This window comes from Oncorhynchus tshawytscha, linkage group LG16 (assembly GCF_018296145.1).
Source record: "Oncorhynchus tshawytscha isolate Ot180627B linkage group LG16, Otsh_v2.0, whole genome shotgun sequence".
Lineage (NCBI taxonomy): Eukaryota > Metazoa > Chordata > Actinopteri > Salmoniformes > Salmonidae > Oncorhynchus > Oncorhynchus tshawytscha.
In genome coordinates, this window is record NC_056444.1 from 65,476,000 (window position 1) to 65,495,201 (window position 19,202).

Here is a 19,202-nt window from a genome sequence, read left to right on the forward strand (position 1 = left end):
ACACACAACCCATATTTATGTTTATTTATTTTCCCTTTTGTACTTAACAATTTGCACATAATATGACATTAACATGTCTTTATTATTTTGGAACTTTTGTGAGTGTAATGTTTACTGTAAATTGTAATTGTTTATTTCACTTTTTTTATTATCTACTTTACTTGCTTTGGCAAAGTTAACATATGTGTTCCATGCCAATAAAGCCCTTAAATTGAAATTGAATTGAGAGAGACAGAGAGAGAGAGACAAAGAGAAATAGAGACAAAGAGAGAGCGACAGAGAGAGAGGAGGGAGAAAGAGACACAGAGAGAGAGAGACAAAGAGAAATAGAGACAAAGAGAGAGCGACAGAGAGAGAGGAGGGAGAAAGAGACACAGAGAGAGAGAGACAAAGAGAAATAGAGACAAAGAGAGAGCGACAGAGAGAGAGGAGGGAGAAAGAGACACAGAGAGAGAGAGACAAAGAGAAATAGAGACAAAGAGAAATAGAGACAAAGAGAAATAGAGACAAAGAGAGAGCGACAGAGAGAGAGGAGGGAGAAAGAGACAGAGAGAGAGAGAGACAGAGACAGAGAGACAGACTATGTACACACACAAAACACATAGCTTTCCAATTATTTCTTCTCCATTCTTGTTCGTTTTGACAGGTCTATCAATGCAGGAATGTTATGATAGCATATTTCCAGCACATGGAATGTAATATGTGTGAATGAGAGGGCAGAATAGTTGCCTGGCATAAGAGCTGTGTGTGTATCTGTGTGCCATTCTAGAAAAGTCCTACTGGTGATGAATGACTCTCCCTCCCTCTTCTAGTCTACACTGTCGGAACTGTTAGATAACCCTGAGATTTATGTTGCTTCCCCTGCACCTCCTCTTCCACAGCAGTAACCAAGGTTGTGTTATTCCCCACCGTAGTTTATCAGTTGAAATATAGCTGCCAAACACGCCAGAGACTGCTGCTCAGTGCTTAACAATGGACTCACCCTAAATAACCCCTATTAGGTCAGTGACCTGCTGTGGAGGCCTGTCATCACTGGCTTCAGCTGACATGTGAGAGAGACTACCCTGACTGAGACATTAGGAAAACCACATGGTGGAGTTACATTGTGGCGTTAAAGTGAGAGAGGCATGTAATTGAGGTGGTACGCTAGCTGTAGAGTAGATGTTATTGTCTGATTATTCCATCTGAATGAATCAATATGTTGTTTACATAAAACCAGGTTCATATTAGATATCATTAGAATACAACTTATATATGTGTTGAATTTGACTTGGTTACAATCACTTGATAAGCATTGAGTAGACTTAAACTTCTTAAGGCTAGGTGGGACACTAGGGCCCCATCTCGACAACATCCGGTGAAATTGCAGAGCACGAAATTCAAAATACAAAAAAATGGTTAAAATTAAACATTCATGAAAATACATGTGTCATACATCATTTAAAAGATTAACTTCTTGTTAATCCAGCCGCTTTGTCAGATTTCAAAAAGGCTTTACGGCGAAAGCATACCATGTGATTATCTGAGGACAGCGCCCTGCACATAAAATCTTTAAAAACATTTTCCTAACAAGCAGAGGCGTCACAAAAGTCAGAAATAGCGCTAAAATAAATCACTTACCTTTGAAGATCTTCCTCTGTTTGCAACCCCAAGGTTCCCACCTACACAACAAATGGTAGTTTTGATAAAGTCCTTCTTTATATCCCCAAAAAGTAATTCCATTCGTTCAACATGCAGACAAAGCAATCCCAAAAGTTACCAATAAACTTCGTCCAAACAAGTCAAACAACGTTTCTAATCAATCCTCAGGTACCCTAATATGTAAAGAAATTATACAATTTAAGACGGAGAATAGTATGTTCAATACCGGAAATAAATAACGAAGTGCGCACCCTCATCCACGCGTGCCACAAGACTACAGTCCAAATGATAGCCACCTTGAAAAACTACAAATTCTAGCTCAATTAAATAAAAAAACAGGCCTGAAACCCTTTCTAAAGACTGTTTACATCTAGTGGGAAGCCATAGGAACTGCAATCTGGGAGGATTTCCTTTGAATATCCCATAGACAAGTGTCTGAATAGGTGGTGACCTCAAAAAAAAAGAATTCTGGATGGATTCTCCTCAGGTTTTTGCCAGCCATATCAGTTCTGTTATACTCACATACATTATTTTAACAGTTTTAGAAACGTTGGAATGTTTCCTATCCAATACTACCAATTATATGCATATCCTAGCTTCTGGGCCTGAGTAACAGGCAGTTTACTTTGGGCACGTCAGTTATCCGAACTTCCGAATACTGCCCCCTAGGCCTAAGAAGTTTTTAAGAAGACAAGGTACCCCATTCTCTACAGACATTGTGCCCTCTGTTTACTGTTGACCTTCACAGTCAAACTGTGATTAGCCTATTCTACAGCCTCTCAGTCTCACTGGAGTCTGGGGCAGAAGAATGTGTGTCTGCGTGTCAGGGAGATGACAGGTATTGATGCCTATTGAAGAAAGCAAGAGCCGGCGGGTGAGCTAGCTCATTTTCATGTTTCTTTTCGTTCCCCCCTGGAGTTGGAGTAATGCCTTTGACACCAGCGGATGATATCATCCACAGATAATAATGATGCATGAGGTCAGCATTCATGTCAATCTGAATGTCTTTTTCTTCTCTCTCTTTGACTCTCCACTCTTATTCTCCAATCCCACATTGGCCTCTGGGATGAATGAGTTGATTTCTTCAACTGAATCTCTCTCTCTCTCTCTCTCTCTCTCTCTCTCTCTCTCTCTCTCTCTTCTCTCTCTCTCTCTCTCTCTCTCTCTCTTTCTCATTACAGTTTTCTCAATTGCTAAAACACTAAAACCCATTGGCTGAACAAAGTTCTCAGTTGCCTGGACTCATTTAGCTAATTATGCAGGCTGTTGTCAATACCTTAAACCATTTCACATGATAAAACACAATTTGCAGATCTCACTTAGACTTTTCAGCAAAACTCTAAACACATTCTCATTCTCAAAACACATTCTGCACTCTAATGCACATGTCATCCATACTGGTAAACACAAGTGGCAACAATCAAATACAAATAGAGAACATATGTCATTGATTGAACATAACCACTCAAAATTGATTTAACCTGTTTCAAATGATGTGACACAACCAATATAAACCAGTTCAGAGAGCAAACAGTTTGTTGAAGGTGGAAAGGAGAAAGTCTGAGAATGGATACTGTTGTACAGTGCATTGTAGGCTGTATACTGTACAATGGATGAATTGTATGGCCCTGAACATTGTGCTTTCCATTTATTAACAGTACTGACTGCTCAATAGATTTTGACTGATTGCAGGTTCATATCAACAAAGAACAAGAATTACAGTATCACAGAGACAAAGGACAGGTTTGTGAGATGCAGGGTACAGTACTGTAAAAATAGGGGTACAAGGAGGAGGAAGAACAAAAAACAAAAGAACAAAGCAGAGGAGTAATTCCTGATCAGTTTTGAGCTACTATGATAGAACATGTTTTTGTTCATCAAAAGACAATGACGGGAAAATATGAATATTTTTTTAGATTAAAAATGTACTTCTCCCTGAGAATTGTATGTTTTGAACAATGTGTTTTCTATTTTTCGGTGTATTGTTTACTGACTGCTTGAGAGTGAATATCATTTTGATCACTTTGTTTAGGATTTGAGAGCAGTGTTTGATTTTGAACACAGGTAAAACTGTTTTGAGGCGAATGTTTCATTTTGCAAGAGGAGTCAGAAGTTATGTAAATAGTGCTTGAAGATGAGGTTTTGCGTTTAATGTTTTCAGGAAATGGAACAAGGTTTCAGAAATCGTGTTTTAGCAATTGAGAAAAACTCTAAATAGAGTTATTCAAGGTGAAGGTCAGATTTCTTCAGACAAGCAGCTTGACAGACAGATGCATCTCCTTTGCTTTGTGACAACACAACCCCAGCCAAACACTATTGATGAAGTCATCCTCTTCATGGTGGGAGAGAGCAGTGGAGGCTTGCAGACTGTTTTATTCACGCTGAATAATCAAGCTAATCGATATTCTATCAGCAGGCCACATCATCAATCACTGTTATTATCTGTGTTTCTCGGCTGGTGTCCCTGTCACTAAGCTTGGCTTGGCCCAGCACCAAGCCACACTCCTTTGCCTTGTCCCCCTCATCCTCAGCACCAAGCCACACCGCCTTGCCTTGTCCCCCTCATCCTCAGCACCAAGCTACACCGTCTTGCCTTGTCCTCCTCATCCTCAGCCTCAGCCCCAAGCCACACTGCCTTGCCTTGTCCCCCCTCATCCTCAGCACCAAGCCACACCCCCTTGCCTTGTCCTCCTCATCCTCAGGCCCGAGCCACACCACCTTGCCTTGTCCTCCTCATCCTCAGGCCAGAGCCACACCGCCTTGCCTTGTCCTCCTCATCCTCAGGCCCGAGCCACACCGCCTTGCCTTGTCCTCCTCATCCTCAGGCCCAAGCCACACCGCCTTGCCTTGTCCTCCTCATCCTCAGCACCGAGCCACACCGCCTTGCCTTGTCCTCCTCATCCTCAGAACCGAGCCACACCGCCTTGCCTTGGTTTTGGTTTATGTGTGTTAAAAAGTTATTATCATTTACTCCTCTCTGGCTCTGTAAAGTCCCTCCAAGTGTTCTTCTTCCCAAAGAGAGAGAATTTTGGTGGGAAGAGAAGTTTCTGACCAAGGGGAAATGCAAAGCAGTGATATCACGTCCTGGATTCAAATGAGAAATCAGGCCTGTTTATAAAAACAGACATTCATATTTTGTAGACGTGATCACTGACAGTAGAACTGAGTGAGTGAGTGAGTGAGTGAGTGAGTGAGTGAGTGAGTGAGTGAGTGAGTGAGTGTGCATACAGTACCAGTCAAAAGTTTGGCCACACCTACTCATTCAAGGTTTTTTCTTCATTTTTACTATTTTCAACCCAATTGAGATGGTTTAAGATGAGTTGGGCCACAGAGTGAAGGAAGGGCAGGCAACAAGTGCTCAGCATATGTGGGAACTCCTTCAAGGCTGTTGGAATAGCATTCCAAACCCTTGAATGAGTAGGTGTGTCCAAACTTTTGACTGGTACTGTATGTCTATGTGTTTGATGTGTTTAATTGTTGCCTTGTGGATTTCCACTCATATGAGTGTTTTGGTAGCTGGGTATAGACACAGGTAACTGTGATAATAAAAGTGTCTGGAACTCTATTGGAGGGATGTGACACCATCTTCCATGAGAAATTCCATTTTGTTGATGGTGGTGGAAAAAGCTGTCTCAGCCACCACTCCAGAATCTCTCATTAGTGTTACAATTGGGTTGAGATCTGGTGATTGAGACACACACCCTTTATACCCCATTCTCATTTGAGACCCCTTTTGAGATATGTATTTCTTCTTGCCATGGTAGCCAAAATAATGAGCAACTGGGCATTTCTATACATAACCCTAAGCATTCTGGGATGTTTTAATTGCTTAATTAACTCAGCACTGGGTTTCAAAGTATTTTGTATCTCAAGTTTTTATCTCAAGTATTTACTCAAGTTTACCTGTACATGGTCATGACTGTCCATTTTCCTCTGCAGATATTGATGAGTGCAGTATAAACCGCGGTAGCTGTAAATACGGCTGTGTCAACACTCAGGGCAGCTATGAGTGTACTTGTCCAACTGGATACAAGCTGCACTGGAACAGGAAGGACTGCATTGGTATGTAACAACACCACCACCCGGTGGTCAGGACATAGAAACACACATTATGGCTTGGTTCCAAAGTCATGGAAAGGATGTTGTAATTGATGAGTAGTGTATGATTGTGATGTTGTTTTTATGTTCATCCAGAGCTGGTGAAATGTCTGCCTGGCCTAGCTCCCAAGACCACTCTGACCTGCAGTAAAACCGGCAAGAAAGAGAGCTGCTCCCTCACCTGCACCTCCAAGGCTCACTATCTGGCAGGTAGAGGCATCCATATACAATATCAGCATTAATACACATTGTTACAGTTTCTATCTCAAATATTGTGTGCTATTGATTTAAATGACTTCTGACTGAAGCTGTAACGATATGTTGAATCATTTACAGAATCTGACAGCAGCTATACAGTGAGCTGTGGCATCCCCATCCTACGAGGCAAATCCCCAGCCAGGCTGAACACAAGCAGCAGTCCGAGCTGCATAGGTACAGTGTCCTACAGAGGCATTCTTAGGACTTAGGCAGAAGGTTGCAGATGTAGCTAGGGTTAGGGTTGCAGCTGGATCTAGGGTTAGGGTTAGGGGTTGTGGTCAGTATCAATGGGTTTGTATATTGTTCCTGTCTGTGCCACTGCATATATGCAACTGTTGTGGACGGAATGGTTCTATTGTAGTGTGGTCCTCCTCTACACCCATCCACCTGCACTGTTCTGTTTGCCTGTAGAAACAGGGGCCCCGCCAGTGAAGCAGACCGCCTCTTTCAAGATCAAAGATGCCAAGTGCCACCTGCACCCCAAGCTGACAGGCAGGGCTGAGGACAGGGGCCGAGCGCTGGGGCCAGGTGAGGGGCCACATCTGGCCTACATTCCAGACCTTGGTAATGATGGCCTTACAAAAAAACTGACAATTCAACTACAGTGCATTCTTTTTTTCTGTATGTCTCATATTCAGTGTGTGCATATTCAACAGCAAATTTGTAGGTAAGTGGGTCTCTGTGTATTTGCTACATAGTAACCCTCACTGTGATTATGTGCAATGAAGCCAGTAATCTGTCTAACATATGCTGCTAACAGACCAACGCTACCACCCCACCCCTAACCCATGAAAGACCCAGCATGGATGTTGACACCCAGTAACTTACAATGTTGTTTTACAATAATGTGTCTCTAGGAAGTGGACAGCCCTGCAATAACTGCCTGGTTACGTTTGTCAACCTCAAATGTGACTCCTCCAAGAAGGCCAAAGGGCGTCGTGTCCGTAACCCCACCAACAAAGAAGTGACACGCATCACCCTGGAGCTCGAGGCGGAGGTCAAGCCAGGAGACACCACAGGTCAATCAGTACTGAGATTTACAAGATGTCTGCTTTGATATACCTCCCTGACACTGTGATTGACTGATTGATTCATTTTTGATTGCTTAATTAATTAATGTACTGTCCCTTCTCCCTCATAGGAAGCTGTAACCTGAGTTGCCTGCGCCAGCGCATGGAGAAGCAAGTGAAGACATACATCAAGGCCCTGAAGAAGTCGATCAACCAGGAGCGTTTCCTGATCCGCGTGGCTGGGCTGGAGTACGAGGTGGCCCAGAAGCTGCCCCAGGTCGCTTCAGCAGGCCACGAGAACTGTGGTCCAGGACGGGAGAAGGACAGCGGACGCTGTGGTAAGAAAGACCAGTTTGGCAGCCATCTTTCTCTGTCATCAGTTACCATGCAGACCATGATTCTGTACGAAAATGTTATTATATCACAGATGGCATAAACAGTCAAGACACTGTCGTGACACAAACCATAAACTGACATGGGTTCTCAGGACTATTTATGACTCGTTGTACTTATGTATTCCTATAGTCTCATGTACTGAATACAAAAACATCTCCAGAGCTGTGGTGCGCTAGTTAGTTTGGAGCAAGGAGTGTTTGGTGTCAGTGTGTGTACTGTATAGCTCTCTCACCAGACCCCTCCTGGCTATTCTCTCAGTCAGATGTTTGCCAGGATCGTACTACCAAGGGGAACAGGAGCGCTGCATCCAGTGCCCACCTGGCACCTTTCAGGAGAGGGAGGGGCAGCTGGCCTGTGACCTGTGCCCTGGCAGTGATGGGCATGGACCTGCCGGGGCACGCAACATCTCCTCCTGTGCAGGTACATACACACCCCTGATGGCAGACTGCACTAATTATCCATTCATATGTCTGCATGTGCCAACATTGTAAAGTAACCTATAGTGAAGTGCAGCACAGGGTACTGTACATCTCTATTTGACTGAAAGTGTCTTGTTACTGTTGTCTACATCAAGGTCAGTGCCCTACTGGCTACTTCTCCAGTGATGGGTTTCAGCCATGCCAGCCATGCCCGTTTGGCTCCTACCAGCCTGACCTGGGACGGACCCTATGCTTTCCCTGTGGAGGGGGGCTGAGCACCAAACGGGAGGGGTCCAGCTCCTTCCATGACTGTGAGGTCAAAGGTCAGTTACGTCATATTATCCTGTGCCATCAATATTATTTCACCTCAGATTTGGTTTGTAAGTGTGCGTATGTGTGTGTCCCTCTCCTCTCTGCAGTTCAGTGCTCCCCTGGCCACTACTACAACACTACGGTGCACCGCTGTATTCGTTGCCCTCTGGGCAGCTACCAGACAGAGTTCAGACAGAACTACTGCATCACCTGTCCTGGTAACACCACTACAGACTTTGATGGGGCCACCAGTGTCTCTCAGTGCAAGAGTACGTTCCTGATTGTATAAACATGCTATTTGCATACAGAATGCATTTTCTGACAGAATCACTTTTTATTTTGGACTTTCAAAAATGTAGCCTTGAGCCTTAATTTGCATACCTTTTCTATGAATATTAAATTAAAAATCCAGGTTGCATAAACTACCCTAAAGGGAATTGGTCCACACGTAACAAATTTAATTATTTATTTTATCTACCTAGCCAAATAGAAATAGAAATAACTTGTATTATTTTTTGTGTGTGTGTTTTTGTGTGTGTGTGTGTGTGTGTGTGTGTGTGTGTGTGTGTGTGTGTGTGTGTGTGTGTGTGTGTGTGTGTGTGTGTGTGTGTGTGTGTGTGTGTGTGTGTGTGTGTGTGTGTGTGTGTGTGTGTGTGTGTGTGTGTGTGTGTGTGTGTGTGTGTGTGTGTGTGTGTACACACGTACATTAGACCGAGAATGCAGAGGAGAGATGGGAGAGTTCACAGGTTACATTGAGTCGCCCAACTACCCCGGAAACTACCCAGCTAATGTGGAATGTATCTGGATCATCAACCCACCCAACAAGCGCAAGATCCTCATGGTGGTGCCTGAGATCTTCCTGCCCTCAGAGGACGAGTGTGGAGACGTACTGGTTATGAGGAAGAACTGTAAGCACCTCTCATATAACCCAGCGCATGTGTTTAATACCATTCTATTCATTACATTCCAGCCATTATTAGAAGCCGTCCTCCCATCACCAGCCTCCTCTCAACCCAGTGGGGTGTTCCACAACCACAATATCAATCCACTCTATAGAGATTGGATCTAGGTTTCAATAAACACTGAAAATTCTCAAACAACAAATGCTGTACTATACATAGTTCAATTTGAAGGTTTTAGTTTTTAAGGCGTCTACTTGAGAAGCTTTCAAGTTGAGGAAGTTATCATAAGAGCAGATTGAGATTGAGTGCCTGCATACCCAATGTGCAAAGTATTTTGTCAATCTTCGCTGTATCTCGTCTGTTCTTCCAGGGTCGGCCACATCCATCACCACCTATGAGACGTGTCAGACGTACGAGCGACCTATAGCCTTCACCGCCCGCTCGCGCAGACTCTGGATCAACTTTAAGTCCAACGAGGCTAACAGTGCCCGAGGCTTCCAGATCCCCTATGTCACCTATGACGGTAAACTCTCACCCACCACAGAAACCCACTGCGGAAACAGAGGGGGCAAGTCTTCAGATTCTGAGGTGTTTACTGTATCATGTGTTTTTTGTGGATTCACAGAGGATTATGAACAGCTTGTAGAGGACATTGTCAGAGATGGAAGACTCTATGCCTCTGAAAACCATCAAGAAATCCTAAAGGTTAGTGTCTGCTGCTAAGATACATGCTACTGCATCCCTCAGTGGGTCATGTTCATGTTCAAGTCAGGTATTGTCTGAATAAATACTTTTGTATACTTGAATACTTCTCAGTAAAGTGTGCTGTGTTGTTCTCTTCTTCCTATCAGGATAAAAAGCTGATTAAAACTCTCTTCGACGTGCTGGCCCACCCAAACAACTACTTCAAGTACACCACTCGGGAGTTCAGCGAGATGCTGCCGCGCTCCTTCTTGCGCCTCATAAGCAGCAAAGTCTCCGCCTTCTTGCGACCATATAAGTAGTCTCCACATCAAACCCCGCCCCTGAAGGACCAGATCCCACCCCCCTCTAACAGGCCAAACAACAAACTCTCACAGGACTTCTAACAAGTTGACAAAAAATAACTATTTTTTTCTTCTATTTTTTCATACTGTAGGCTTTGACGACACACTTCACTATGCAGTCTCATACTCAATCTGTTTTGCAGTATTTAGTTGTATGCCATTTTAATTTCTCCAAAACCATGCAGTATCTGAAGCCAACCAACTTGAGTCAAAGTACAGTACAGGCTTTCTTGCCCATCTCTTCTTTCTGAATATTTATCACGACTCCAATATGTTTGTGTCATTGTATTTTTTGGTTTGTTGCTGTTGTCATTCTTGTTTCTATTATCATATAGCATAGATGGCCTTGTCTGTCATTTTCACAGCAATCCATAATTAGAAGGATATGTGTGCATTTCAGATGACGCATGTTGTCTGTTTGTTGACAAAATGGACAACGGTAGAGGCATTTATGTCAAACAGGAAGAAGGATGTAAGGGCAATGTGTTTGTCACATTTGTTTTGAGCTGGAACAGGGTTATCGTAAACGTGCTTTAATAAATAGTCTTTCACTTGAATTCCAGCTTTAACCATGACAGGATGAGTCTGTTTGGATAAATGAATAACCTTTTGTATATCTATATCCTCCATAAGCAGTCCTCAAGGAGAAGGACCTGTCAGTTTCATGTCATAGTTACATTCCACAACATTCAAAGCCTTACTATATCTGAGCTCTTAGAGCAACTTCTTGTTAAGGTATTACTGTTAAAACAGTTATTCTATGTTTTTTTTCTTCTGTCCAGATTGTATAACTGTCTGTTGCCTACCTACAGATATTTTCTGTTAGTCTATATTCAAGTTAACTTATACAAAGTGTATAAATTGTAGTTTATTAAAAAAAAATCCAGAAGGTGATGGACATTTTGGAAAATAAATAGAAAACTAGATTTGTGAGAATCACAGATGAAAGTCAGAATAATGTCTCTATGGTCCATGACTGGTGAGGAGAGAGACAGAATAATGTCTCTATGGTCCATGACTGGTGAGGAGAGAGACAGAATAATGTCTCTATGGTCCATGACTGGTGAGGGAGAGAGACAGAGAAATGTCTCTATGGTCCATGACTCGTGAGTGAGAGACAGATAAATGTCTCTATGGTCCATGACTGGTGAGGGAGAGACAGATAAATGTCTCTATGGTCCATGACTGGTGAGGGAGAGACAGATAAATGTCTCTATGGTCCATGATTAGTGAGTAAAACAGAGATACATCTTAATTAAAGGGCAAGGTTCTGTGATACAGAAAACGTCTTTATTGGACACAACTGTGAGAGAGAGACAGAGAAATGTCTGTGAGGGACATACGTTTGCTGCTTCTCTCAAAAAGGTCACTTTAATTCTTCAATTTCAAGTCGTCTTTCTGTGCTCGCATCACACTAATAGTCCATTGCATTAATATAAAATAATGTTCGGAGAGATGCATCATAAGTAAGTTGAAAGTCATATCACATTTGCCTCTTCATCCATGGATTACCAACTGATTGTAATGTTATTCTTTCAATCTTGTAAATAATGGAAAAAAAATGGACACGGTTTGAATCCTTTTTAATCTAAATAAACTTGAGCAGGATCCCGAAACTATTTTCTTTCCATGTCCTCTTCACCCTCTCCCTAATCCAAAGACCCCCCCCACAACACCAGCCCCCTTTTCCCCAAACACCCACGTCAGATTCTGTCCCAATAAGACCAGCTCTTCCAAAGACTGTCCGCACGGCAAAAGCCTAGTTATTATCTCGTGCACTAGATCTAGAGCCTGTCATCCTACCTTTGTTGTATAAGTGCAATAAATGAAGTCTCCATTGTGCTACTCCTCTCTTTGTGTCCAAAGAAATACTAAAAAACAATGTTAATATTTGTCAAAACATAACAAAGGATTGTCTTTTCTTGGACTCATTTAAAAAAATTGTGACTGGCGTTAGGGTTTTGAATGAAGTTACTTTATATTCAGCATCCCACTACAATAATGTTGAAAAACGAATATAGTTGATCAATACAATACTATTACAATGGAATTATTGCAATGCAAAAACAAATGACAATGATAACAAGTAATCCTAATACACTCAAACCTTTGTTGAAGAAGAATCAACATGTTAGCTACGGCTCTTAAATATAATGGATTTCCCTTGGAAACTCTGTTTTTATTTTATTTTAGATTTTTTTTTTGTAAATAAAAGAGAAAATAAACCGTGTAAATGGTAAAAGCTATTGCACAATACCTTTAGATAGTTGTAAGCACAGGTGCTTCTGGATAAGAGAAAAGGATTTTGACCACATTGCTAAATTGCAAGACAAGCGTGGCCTAGCCATGCAGACCTCATAGTCAGAAGGAACTGTTTAATACCCATCACAGAACATCTGCCATATCTGTGTTCTTTTGAATGTTTGTTTTACAGTTGCCATTAGTATTTATACCACCCTGTTTTTTTTATTCCAACATTTCGATATCAATAGCAAACAGTCCATAGCACTCACTGTTTCCACCTGTCTCAACTCATCCTTTCCCTCTCTTCATCCCTCTGTCCCTGCAGCCTGAACACATCAGATGGTTGAGTTTTTTTTTTACATGAGTTTGCTATGATGTATCATAGAGTTGATAATGGTATTTGCACTTGAAAATTGTTATTGCTCATGTAAAAATGTCTGGATTTTGTATTGTCTTTTTAAATGAATGGAATTGCTGTTCTTACATTTCTTGTAGCTCTCGTTTGTTCTCTAAATGCTCGCCTACTGTGTTCAACCCATGAAGATGAAGATGCACACGTGCATGTACCTTTATCAACTGTACAACAAAAAAAATATTAAAAAGTATGTACAGAGATGAAATGAAACAAGATTATGAGCTTGTTTCTGTCAAAAACACTTCAAAATAAACATACTGTAATTGAGTTTAATTTCTAATATTATTTGATGTCAAAGTAGCCCTTTTCTTTAAATATGTTTATGAGACTAAGGAGGACATCTCAGAATCCCTGTTTATACCTGGTTCTAACTTGCATCCTTTGTCCTGATCTTGTCCACATTCTGAATGTGCCAACATTTTTAGTCAGGTGTAGACAATCAAAAGACACATTGTGATCTGATTCTGATCAGATCCTCCTGTCCACCTCCAGAGGTAGTCAAACATGCCTTGTATAGACATCTCTGGACAGAGAAACCATTTAAATCATAATTATTCCACCCTCTAAAATCATTGACAGGTTGCTGCATTGACTGATTATATCAATATGTGTCTTACAAAAAATAACATTTCTTATTTTGAAAGAAAAGCTGTGACATAATGTGCCTAAAGGAAGGTACCAGGATATCTGGTCACAATACAGACACATTGGACAGATAACATACATTTAAAATACTATGTGTAGACAACACATTTCTGGAAATGTGGGCACAATCAGAATGTACACAAGATCAGGACAAAGGACCCATGTTAGCACCAGGTATAAACAGGGGTAGACAATAACCATCTCTTAAAAACAATTGGAGCAGATAAGGGGGGTACTATTTTGTGTATTAGGTTTGTGTACTGGTCTTTCTGACTCACCCTTGAAACTGGAATGGAAACAGACAAGAAAATCATTCGAGCATCAATTTAATCCAAAACTGTGCTGAGATTATATCCAGTGCTGTAGAAGTACAACACGTTTTTAAACCATGTATAATGTCTCTAAATGATACAATATTAAATCAAGTATGTAGTCCCTTGTGTTGTCTTAAAGGTAAAAAAAAAAAAAACCCTTAAACTATGTTGAACAGCAGAGAAAGCCCCCTAAATGATCTTTTTTCAACTTGAAATGTTCTGACTTTCCGCGAGTGACCCCAACATTAAAAAAGTGAAAAAGTGAAACATCGCCTTTGTTCATATTTCCATGAAAGCTGTACACCACCAGGGTACAAAGATTGTCTTAGGGTCATTTTTGACCCGGTAGTTATAAAATCATTTACACACCACAAAAACCACAAAGACACACACACACATTAAGAAATTGAGATTGTGTGCTACTGATTGAACTCAGACAAAACTAAAACGTTCTTGTGCATCTCCCCCCACGACCCCACACAAAACTCAAGTTCACAGACAAAATAAAAACCATTTCAGACAAAATAAACAAAATTTCAGAAAAAGCATTGTTTACTTATGGGGAATGCAGTCAGAGGCTATAAAGGTGCTGCAGATGACAGTCCCCCCAGTTCTCTCTTTGCTGAAGCCATGAGTGCATGTTTCAGTGCCCAACAGGTCGTAGATCAGATTTTGACCTGCGTGCCTACATAGGGCTGCTAATCTTAGCGGGTGTGTATAGTTCCCGAGGCAAGGCTACATGTAGTCTCTGGGATGCAGAGAGTGGAAGGGCGATTTTACGTGCCATGATGCCACTGAAAGTCTTTCACACTTTCTCAAATCAAATCAAAACTATTTATATAGCCCTTCGTACATTTGCTGATATCTCAAAGTGCTGTATAGAAACCCAGCCTAAAACCCCAAACAGCAAGCAATGCAGGTGTAGAAGCACGAATGCTTCAAGAATGCTACGATTTGATAACCGTGAGTCAAGACCTGCAAGACGTGTGAGAGACAAACTGGCGGCCATAAGGGAGGTCTGGGAGAAGTGGGTGGAACGTCTGCCATACCTCTACAACCCTGGGCCTGAAGTAACAGTGGATGAGCAACTGGTTCCATTCTGTAATGTAAGTGATTTCCACTGTTCATTTTATTATGTATTGCTGTAATATCATTGATTTATGTGATTGTTTTCTGTGACACTGATACTAATTACTGATAGTTATCTCACTTGTCAAAAGGTCCCTGTCCTTTCCGGCAGTATATGCCCAGCAAGCCATTAAAGTATGGCATCAAGATATGGGTGGCCTGTGACGCATAATCCAGCTACGCTTGGAAGATGAAAGTCTACACAGGGAAGCCGACCAGTGGAGGCCTGGAGAAGAACCAGGGGATGCGGGTTGTGCTTGATGTGACAGATGGACTGAGGAGGCACAATGTCACGTGTGGCAATTTCTTCACCTCTTATGAACTCCGCCAGTAGCTCCCGAATAGGAAGATCACCATGATTGGCACAGTTAGAAAGAACAAGCCTGAGCTCCCCCCTGCACTCCTCACAACAAGGGGGAGAAAGGGCTTCTCATCAAAGTTTGCCTTCAGCCCCACCACCACACTAGTTTCTTACCCCGCAAAAGAGGAACAACAATGTGGTCCTCCTGAGCACACTGCACAAAACAGCTGAGATCAGTGATCGTGAGGACAGGAAGCCAGCCATCATCCTGGACTACAACCATAACAAAGGAGGTGTGGACAACCTGGGCAAGGTGATTGGAACTTACAGCTGCAGGAGGATGACTGCCCGCTGGCCCCTGGTCATCTTCCATAACATCATTGATGTGTCCTCATAGAATGCCTTTGTGATATGGAACAAGATCAACCCTACCTGGATGCCTGATAAGAGGAACAAGAGGAGGGTGTTCCTAAAGCAGCTGAGAAAGGCACTTGTAACCCCACACATTCAAAGAAGGGAGCGCCTCCCCCGCACAGCCTCTGCAGTGCTGGTGAAAGCTGAATCTTGTCCTGACCCACCTGAGGCTGCAGCTGGAGCAGACAAGAGGAAGAGATGCCAATTCTGCCCCCCAAAGAAGGACTGTAAAACAAATACTATGTGCTGCACATGTGAGAAATACATCTGCAAAGTCCATGCACACACACTTACCTACTGTCCTACATGTGCTAATTAGAGTTGATTGATTTATGTTCTTCACGTTTTTGTTTTGTATCTATTATCTTATTTTATTTGTATTTATTGTTGTTGTTTATACACCTTGTGGGTGGGGGCGATGGTTAAAAAATGGGAGATGACTAGTACTTTGAAGTTGAATTCCTCATTGTACAGGATATAAGAATATATCACTATGTTGCCAAAAAAGTTCAAGACTGTTATTGTTTCCCTTCAATAAAATGCATTCAAAACTACTTTCTGCACATTTCTGCTACTTTCTTAGGCTATACTACTGCTCTCGTGCTAAAACATTTTTGTTTACACCTTTGCAGTACCTTTAGAAATAATAATAATAATAATAAACCTCTACTTTAGTAAAGAAAACAATTATGACAGGTGTGTTGTAATAAAACGAGTGGTGTCCACTGATTAAATGCAGTCTTCCTGCATTGTGTAGAGGGAAAACCCAGATATTCACAAAGTTTGGGATGAATGACAGGTTGTTTCTTCATAGAAAAATAGATTTGGGGTTTAAAATTCAATTTAGCTGCTTTATTTTAGGGGTTTAGTGAAGGCGGGTCATTTTTTACCCTTAGGACAAGGGGAGAATACAGAATGTTAAGGCTACACAACGGTTAAACAGAGATCAATAGAATAGAAAGGTCGTTGCAGCACACAAGGGTTAATATGAACTGCTGACACTGCAGCTGTGACACCAATTTGTTGACCGTATACGTGTTGAGATGACAAACCAGGGCCTGTATTGGGGACACTCACAGTAGACAAAGCCCAATGCAGCTGACAGATAAACAGCCATTAACATTCCTCTACTTTGAAGGGCCCGTATCAACAACGTGCTGTTCTATCTGTAGCCTACAAGTCACCTTTTGTTTCACAACTAAAATTCATTGGACCAAGCATTTCATTATATTACAAGCATTACACCCCACTCATAACGTTAAAGTGTTGTCTAAACTGAAGAGGTCATATACAAAGGGTATCAAGTCTATTCTCTCTTTCCAAAACAAACCATTGACATGGTTTAGTAAGTCCTGCCATTGGGAACACCCATTTCAGTCAGATCCGCTTTAGCCAACATCTGCTTAGTTGATGTTTTCATGGTGTCGGAGGTGGAACTGCGTTAGAGCGGTCAAATCCACAAGCAGCTTTAGGCTGTATCTAAAGCGGACATTGCCATTGGATGCACGGAGTCGCATTAATATAAATCCCATGCAGCCTTGTTTACAAGTTCTAACACTGGAATGTGAGATATAATCTACACTTCAATTAGGCTGATAGAATCCTCACTATTGTGTTTAATCATTTTACAATTTGAGCGTCATTATTTCTATTTAGCCTAGTTTCTCACTGTAAACTTTAACACGAGTGGGACGGGTGTGGCTTCGTGACAATGGTCAAGAACAACTGCTCACCAATTTGACAGCTCCAACCGTTACCCCCGACACCGCCAAAACATCAGCTATGCGGGTGTAGACTATCGCTGGTTAATGCTTGATCTGACTAAATCTAGGCCTTAATGAGCCACTTATTCTAAATGCTATACTTCATCATTTTGACTTGAGTATGATGAGTTTTGACAGACAATGATTAGAAACCATATGAACCCAACCTGATGGTATTTTAAAAGGGGATACAATTTTAGGAACCAGAAAAGAGGAACCAGCTCTCTCTCAACTAGACAAACAGTATTTCAGTCATCTGCCAACCACTTACAGACCTATATTGCTGCTCAACAACCAGTTTGTATAATGGGTTTTGATGTGCGTCACACCTAAAACCACACAAACCACATTTCAGATTTCTATCACTGACTGGCTGGCTACTGAAGCTTCTATCTACTGCACTGTAGGCTATGTAGTAGTACATTTTCTCTACCTTATAATTTGGTTCCTTTACAACTGCCAATCACTACACCAAACAAAATAATATGAGCAAATCAGATCATTTTTCCACTGGTTGGCATGGTTCCAATTTTTTTTAGGAATTAGAGGAACTTTAGGAAATTAAGTCCAACCAATGCTGTCAATGTTCATGTCAAAGGATATGTGAAAGGAGAAGTTACAAAGGCACATCCCTAACTGTAGAAATACCATCAGGTTTCTTCTCCATTTGAAAACACAGCACAAAGAGTTGTGCATTGTTCTTCATAAGAGCACAACATACACTACATAACCAAAAGTATGTGGACACTTGCTTGTCGACCATCTCATTCCAAAATCATGGGCAATAATATGGAGTTGGTCCCCCTTTGCTACTATAACAACCTGTACTCTCCTGGGAAGGCTTTCCACTAGATGTTCAAATATCGCTGCGGAGACTTGGTTTCATTCAGTCACAAGAGCATTAGTGAGGTCGGGCACTGATGTTGGGCGATTAGCCCTGGTGGGGGGCTATGGGGTTGAGGCCAGTTAAGTTCTTCCAGACTGATCTCGACAAACCATTTCTGTATGGACCTCGCTTTGCGCACAGGGGAATTGTCGTGCTGAAACAGGAAAGGACCTTCCCCAAACTGTTGCCACCAAGTTGGAAGCACAGAATCGTCTAGAATGTCATTGTATGCTGTAGCGTTAAGATTTCCCTTCACTGGAACTAAGGGTCCTAGCCCGAACCATGAAAAACAGCTCCAGACTATTATTCCTCCTCCACCAAACTTTACAGTTGGCACTATGCATTCAGGCAAGTAGCACTCTCCTGGCATCTGCCAAACCCAGATTTGTCCGTCGGACTGCCAGATGGTGACGAGTGATTCATCACTGCAGAGAATGTGTTTCCAATGCTCCAGAGTCCAAGGGTGGCTGGCTTTACACCACTCAAGCCGACACTTGGCATTGCGCATGGTGATCTTAGGCTTGTGTGCGGCCGCTCGGCCATAGAAACTCAACTTCAATGAAGCTCCTGACGAATAGTTATTGTGCTGACGTTGCTTCCAGAGACAGTTTCCAGAGAGTGTTGCAACCGAGGAGAGACACACTCGTGGTCCCGTTCTGTGAGCTTGTTTGGCCTACCACTTTGCATCTGAGCCATTGGTGCTCCTAGACATTTCCACTTCACAATAACAGCACTTACAGTTGACCGGGGCAGCTCTAGCAGGGCAGAAATTTGACAAACTGACTTGTTAGAAAGGTGGCATCCTATTACGTTGAAAGTCAAAGAGATCTTCAGCAAGACCATTCTATTGCCAATGTTTCTCTATGGAGATTGCATGGCTGTGTGTTCGATTTTATACATCTGTCAACAGAAAATGGTGGCTGAAATAGCCAAATCCACTAATTTGAAGGGGTGTCCACATATTTTTGTATATATTATGAACGAGTTAATGACACACAAACATCCTTACA

The 19,202-nt window shown here is 42.0% G+C and overlaps 1 protein-coding gene across 5 annotated transcripts in view; it reads left to right on the top strand.

The window, feature by feature from the left end:
* The window catches only part of LOC112216121 (signal peptide, CUB and EGF-like domain-containing protein 3), a 122,480-nt gene extending 108,590 nt beyond the window's left edge, over positions 1–13,890 (top strand). For 2 of the 5 annotated variants that reach the window (XM_024375844.2, XM_024375847.2), the window contains 13 exons: positions 5,581–5,703; positions 5,836–5,949; positions 6,076–6,171; positions 6,409–6,561; positions 6,855–7,016; positions 7,139–7,345; positions 7,662–7,823; positions 7,978–8,145; positions 8,242–8,403; positions 8,845–9,042; positions 9,407–9,559; positions 9,662–9,741; positions 9,888–13,890. In XM_024375844.2, coding sequence (XP_024231612.2) covers positions 5,581–5,703; positions 5,836–5,949; positions 6,076–6,171; positions 6,409–6,561; positions 6,855–7,016; positions 7,139–7,345; positions 7,662–7,823; positions 7,978–8,145; positions 8,242–8,403; positions 8,845–9,042; positions 9,407–9,559; positions 9,662–9,741; positions 9,888–10,040 — 1,931 coding nt within the window. In that variant the 3' untranslated portion in view covers positions 10,041–13,890. The remainder of the gene's footprint in view (positions 1–5,580; positions 5,704–5,835; positions 5,950–6,075; positions 6,172–6,408; positions 6,562–6,854; positions 7,017–7,138; positions 7,346–7,661; positions 7,824–7,977; positions 8,146–8,241; positions 8,404–8,844; positions 9,043–9,406; positions 9,560–9,661; positions 9,742–9,887) is intronic. The other 3 variants (XM_042299496.1, XM_024375846.2, XM_024375845.2) reach the window with 2 other exon arrangements.
* The last annotated feature ends 5,312 nt before the right edge of the window (positions 13,891–19,202 follow it).